Raw genomic sequence first — 6,054 nt, 5'->3', positions numbered from 1 at the left:
GATTGAGTTCAAGAGCAGAGAGGTCATGTTGCAACTCTACAAATCTCTGGTGAGGCCGCACTTGGAGTATTGTGTTCAATTCTGGTCACCTCATCATAGGAAGGATATGGAAGCTATTGAGAGGGTGCAGAGGAGATTTACCAGGATGTTCCTGGATTGGAGAACAAGTCATATGAAGCAAGGTTATCAGAGCTGGGATTTTCTCTTTGGAGTGTAGAAGAATGAGAGGGACTTGATAGAGGTCTACAAGATTATGAGAGGCATAGATAGGGTGGATAGTCAGTACCTGTTTCCCAGGGCACCAATAGCTAAACCAGAGGGCATATGTACAAAATTAAGGGAGGGAATTTTAGGGGAGACATCAGGGGTGTGTTTTATTTTATATACAGAGGGTTGTGAGTGCCTGGAATGACTTGCCAGGGATGGTGGTGGAGGCTAAAACATTAGGGGTATTTAAGAGCCTCTTCGACAGGCACATGGATGAAAGAAAAATGGAGGGTTATGGGGTAGTGTTGGTTTAGTACTTTTTTTTAAGGATTATATGGGTCAGCACAACATGGAGGGCTGAAGGGCCTGTAAAAAAAAAACATACCTTACTACAAATACAAACCTGATCTGGTTTTAGACTCAGAATCCCTTAAATTGTATTAGATTGATCTGTTGTTACAGATAGGAAAATCTATAATAACCATCTGGATATAATATTACAGGATAAATAAGCAAGAACAATTACTTAATAGATATAGCCATTCTAAACACACATAACATGCAGAAATCAATAAAGTAAAAAAAACACCAGAAATATGTTGAATTAAGAGGAAATTGAAAGACTTTGGAACACGAACAGGGTACACATTGCCCCATTAGTAACTGTTGTCACCCCAAAGGCAGTAGACAATGGCATTAAACCATCAGGGCTACACAGCAATATCTGTGTAAATCTTCAGAAATCCACAATACTAAACAACACTAGAATAGTCCAAAAGGTCCTAGCAATTTAGAAAGAGTGTGTTTGGCAATTTCCATAGCTCAGTTTTTACCAGATTAAGCTGAGAATAAAAAAAAAGTAAATAAGCAACAACGGTCAAGAGCATGAGATGAAGAGTCCTGGAGAGTGTGTGAATAGTCTGTGGGAACAGTTCAGTAATAGGGTGAGTGAAGTTGGGTGAAGCTGTCCCCACTGGTTCAAGAGCCTGATCTGATGGAGGTTGTCCAGATATTAGGGTGATGAAGGGACATAGGTTCTGGACCTGATACTAAGAGGATCGGAGGTGAAGATTGGATTGAATGAAAACCAATCGATCGAAGAAGCTGACAACCTGTTGGTAACGCTCAGCGGTACAGGTAGTGAATGGGACCACGTTTGCCGGTCCTGCTACAGAATGTGCTGAACCTGAAACAATGACTCATCAATCTCATCAATTGGCATGAGTGGTCCCAGTGAACAGCGACTGGTACTGAGATGGACTTATCTAAGGTTCCTTGTTCACACCCTAACCAATGTGGCCTTGCATGATGCCCCTGACCAGACAGCATGGAAAATAGAACACAGAACAGCATCATATATTGTCCCACACCTCCCAGATCTGTTATGTTACCCACATCGGTGCTGAGGAATCCTTTGATTCGAGGGAGGTGTCTAATATTATGTCCGCAATGAAGTATTACGGTAGGTAATGTTGCGTGGGAGGAGCAGGGGTGGGGGGAGGAGGGTGCCATAGAGAGTCATTTCCCAATACCAAATTAAGTACAGTTGCTCATCTTGTAGGCTTATCTACATATTGTGTCAAGAAACCTTCCTGAACACACCTGACAAACTCCACCCCATCTAAACCCCCGCTCTAGGGAGATGCCAATCGATATTTGGGAAATTAAAATCTCCCACCATGACAACTCTGTTATTATTACACCTTTCCAGGATCTGTTTCCCTATCTGCTCCTTGATGTCCCTGTTACTATTGGGATAACAGACACCCAGTAGAGTTATTGACCCCTTCCTGTTCCTAACCTCCACCCACAGAGACTCCGTAGACAATCCTTCCATGACGACCACCTTTTCTGCAGCCTTGACGCTTCTTATATTCCACACATTTGTCATGTACACGCAACCCTATAAAAGTATCAACAGCAACAGAACACACCTGGAATCTGGTTTTGCTGTTAACAAAACACTATTTTATTAGTAACTATGTCATATAGTAACTTACACCAGGAAAAACAGAGTTAACAGTGTTATGCATATATAGGCATAAATGTATAAATCCCCGAAACTTCTTCAACAGTAGCTTATCACAAAGGGGATCCTCTTCCACGGAACTATCACCCAGGCAAGGGTAGACACACGAGTGGATTCTACAAGGTTAGCCCATTCACACACAACGTGATAGCCACTTATCCAGTTCCACGATATACGAAATAACTCCAACAGTGATTTGCCACAGGGGTGCCTTTCTTCAGTGAACTACCACACCCAGAGAAAGGGTAAACACACACGTGGTACTCTCAAAGGTTTTCCCCTCACCAGAGAACCCACTCCTGTGGATTAACTCCGTGATAAACACACTTTCGTATCCGAATAGAAACAAACTTATCCTCACAAGCTACGTGGAGAGAGAACAAACAGTGTCACTAGGTTTCCTCTGTTTCAAACCTTCCTCTCCTCTCCTCTCTGCAACTTGTGAGAGTCAGTTATCAATATTCTGGATCGGTCTCAACTCACCCCTTTGGGCTACTGAAAGTTTAAACCAGTGACCGTCTCACTGGTGTCTTCCACTGACCGAATCCATCTTGACTCTGACTGCACGAGTCTCTGTGTGTGTGTCTGTGAGAGGATCATCTGACCTTGCTTATTCAAAACAAGCCACAAGAAATCATAAACATTAATTGTCCATCAAATAACTCCACCTCTCTCTCTGTAGGAACTCAGAAGATGGCAGTGTCCTTGCATAAATCCCAAACAAACTGTGAGCAGTGTCCGCCCCTCTCTCTCACACTGCAACAAGCTGTTTGTACTGTACAGCTTTCTCTTACCCACAGGCAGGGTTCTTAAAGGCACAGTCCACAATGAATAAAACTTAACATTCCATCACACATTGGGATACAACATCTTGAGTACCGTATTTGTTATCCTTTCTGATTCTGCATCCCTAATGTTTTGATACTTATCCTGTTGCCTGTGACTACGTCCCATCACCTCTCTGCCCTCCCTGACACCCCGACTGCACGCTATCTTTACTTTTTTACCATCCGTCCTATCCTGAGTCCCTTCACTCCAGTCCCACCCACTTTCTCAGCCACGCATTTATCTGCCAAATCACCCTGTTTCTACCCTCACTGGCACATGGCACAGGCAACGATCCAGAAATTACTACGCGGGTCGGGGGGGGATCCTGCTTCTTAGCTTTCTACCTAGCTCACTAAAATCTCTTCAAAGGACCTCATTGCCTTTCCTTCCTCTGTCATTGGTACCAATATGTACCAAGACATCCAGCTGGTCTCCCTCCCTCTCCAAAACGTTGACGTGATCTGAGATTTCCCTGACCCAGACACCTGGGAGGCAACATACCACCCAGATGTCCCGCTCACATCCACAGAATCTCCTGTCTGTTCACTCACTGAGTCCCCTATTTCGATGTACCGGTGATAAATGAAGATAATCCCTCATCTAATCCCTTGAAGATCCCCTCTCATTCTTCTGAACAGGAGGAACTGGAGTCTTCGCTCCCACACCACCAGGTTCAGGAACAGTTGTTACCCGACAACCATCAGACTCTGAGGCAGTGTGGAGAACTTCACTCTCCACAACTCTGATCTGATTCTACAACTGCAAACTCCTGCCCAAGAGTCTCCCCCCAAAACAGCGACTGTACTCTTTGCCATGGATGCTCCCTGGCCAGCCGAGTTCCTCCAGCATCTTGTGTGGTGCCCACCTTCAGGAACTCTTTTCAACTCATGTTCACAATATTATCTTTTCTATTTGCAAAATATGTTCTTTTTTAGTTGTTTTTTAGTTTATCAGAAATTCTATTGTATTTCTTTATATTACTTGTAAATGCCATCAAGTAAATGGAACTCCAGGTAGCATATGGCAATATATATGCACTCTGATTATAAATTCATTTCACAAATGTGAATTTCAGCAAGAATAGCCCCAGTCAACTCAATCCCTCTTTAAAGGACAACCCCCTCACCTCCAAACTTGACCTAGTGACCCTCCTCTGCACCACCTTCAAAGCCCGTGTCACTCCCCCCAAGATGTGTAACCCCATCTGTAACATTGGCCAGAGCTGAGCACAGGGTGAACATGCCTGGTATCTCCAGCCGACCCTCGTACTCCCGGCCCAGAAGCGGGTTTTGGATGACACAGGAGTACACACCAGGCGTGGCGTGACTCACAGCGATGACACTCTCCACTCTCAGGAGCCCAGCGTCGTCCGCTACCTCCGACTCCTTGTGTGCTGAGATGCGCTGGCCCGCGGTGTCCCGCCACATCACTTGCGGCCGCGGGAACCACTTCTCCGAGACGCAGCCCACCAGGATCCTGTTGCCCTCATAGCCCACCATCTTCATCGTGGGCGGCTGTCCCATACCTGGAGGGGAGGGGTGTCAGTGGGCAATGGCGCCAGTTCAGTTTAAAAAGAAGCTCACAAAGGAGTTTGCCCCCTGCATCCCCCGAATCACCATAATGACCTCTCTCAACCCCCAGACGTATCAACATCTCCCTCAGTACACCTGTCTCAGTAAGCCACCAGCCCCACCGTTCCACAGCATACTGTCCCACCAACTCCCATCCACCTCTGCACTCACTGATCCTTTCCAAGCACCCCACTGTCCCTCTCCACTCCCCTCTCATCTCGCCTCCCTCCCAACTCCTATCCCGTCATCCCACCCTCCCTCAGCTCCACTCCCCTTATTGTGCCCTCCTTCTGCCCCTCCCCTTGTTCTCCCTCTCCCCTCATCCCGCCCCTCCCAGTATCCTACCCTCCCTCTAACCCCTCAAACCCTCCTGTTCCCCTCTCACCTTTTTCAGGTCTTCTACATTCCTCCTGCACACTTTGAAACCCTGGTAGTCTGCAATTGTTCTTCCTCCCTGGTAGTCTCCCCTCCCCCCTCAGCTAACTTCCCGCTGCCTGCACTGTCCTGCCTCCTCTTGGTCCTCTGCAAACCGTGCCCTCCGTTAAACCCCACCCCCCCCAGCCCATTTCCCGCTGTCCAGTGACACCCTCACTCACTGGCAACTTGCAGCTGCAGAGAGCCCTCCTCGTCCAGAGCCTTGGAGACCACGAAGCACTTGTAGCGTCCCGCATCGCGCACGGTCACCTTCTTCAGCAGCAGGGAGACGTTCCCATAGGGAAAGGAGTCCTTGAACAGCTCCGTCCTCCCGGAGTACTGTGCTATCTGGGACTCAGGACTGTCCTGCCCCTTCCGGTACAGGTGCACCACCTTGGACCAGTCCTCCCGGAACCAGCGCACCTCCATCTCCACAGGGACCTCGGCCGGAACCAGCTGGCAACCCAACACAGCATCCTGGCCGACCTCAGCCACGACAGGCTTGCTCGGAGTGACCACGATAAACTCCCCTGGGGACGTGCAGGTAAAACACAGTCAGAGTGTCGACAGTAAGCCTCTCAGACACTTTATAGAGATAGAATTATCGTCACTGACTTAAACTGCATGTAATTTATTGTATTCTGGCAGCAGAGGCGGTAAATTAATTAGTGTCGTTGGTGCTGCCCTCTAGTGTTTCAAAACACAAAAATACAACTGCAGATGCTGTGGATCAAAGAATACGTACACAACGCTGGTAGAACTCAGCAGGTCAGGCAGCATCCGTGAGAAAAGAGTAGCCAATGTTTCGGGCCGAGACCCTTCATCAGGAATGTGGGTGAAGAGAGGGCCGAAGCCCAGTAATAGAGATAGGGGAGGGGGAAGGGCTAGAGGCACCAGGTGGAAAACCAATTCGAGGAAAGATAAAGGTGGGGGGGGGATAAGCAAGAAAGAACTGTAGAGATAGAGGAACAGAAAGTTGAAAGGGGAGAGAGGCAGAGAGGGACC

At 47.6% G+C, this 6,054-nt stretch overlaps 1 protein-coding gene across 1 annotated transcript; it reads right to left on the bottom strand.

Annotated features, from left to right (window-relative positions):
- Window positions 1-2,152: 2,152 nt before the first annotated feature.
- On the bottom strand, window positions 2,153-5,584 carry LOC132394720 (butyrophilin-like protein 8). Its single transcript, XM_059971104.1, has 2 exons — window positions 5,232-5,584; window positions 2,153-4,589 (listed from the first exon to the last, which is right to left on the bottom strand). The coding sequence occupies exons 1-2, from the start codon at window positions 5,476-5,478 to the stop codon at window positions 4,204-4,206; spliced, it is 633 nt and encodes a 210-aa protein (XP_059827087.1). The 5' UTR covers window positions 5,479-5,584; the 3' UTR covers window positions 2,153-4,203.
- Window positions 5,585-6,054: the final 470 nt, after the last annotated feature.

Source organism: Hypanus sabinus, chromosome 5, assembly GCF_030144855.1.
Source record: "Hypanus sabinus isolate sHypSab1 chromosome 5, sHypSab1.hap1, whole genome shotgun sequence".
Taxonomy (NCBI): domain Eukaryota; kingdom Metazoa; phylum Chordata; class Chondrichthyes; order Myliobatiformes; family Dasyatidae; genus Hypanus; species Hypanus sabinus.
The sequence above is the reverse complement of the archived record's forward strand: the minus strand, read 5'-3'. Positions and strand labels throughout refer to the sequence as shown.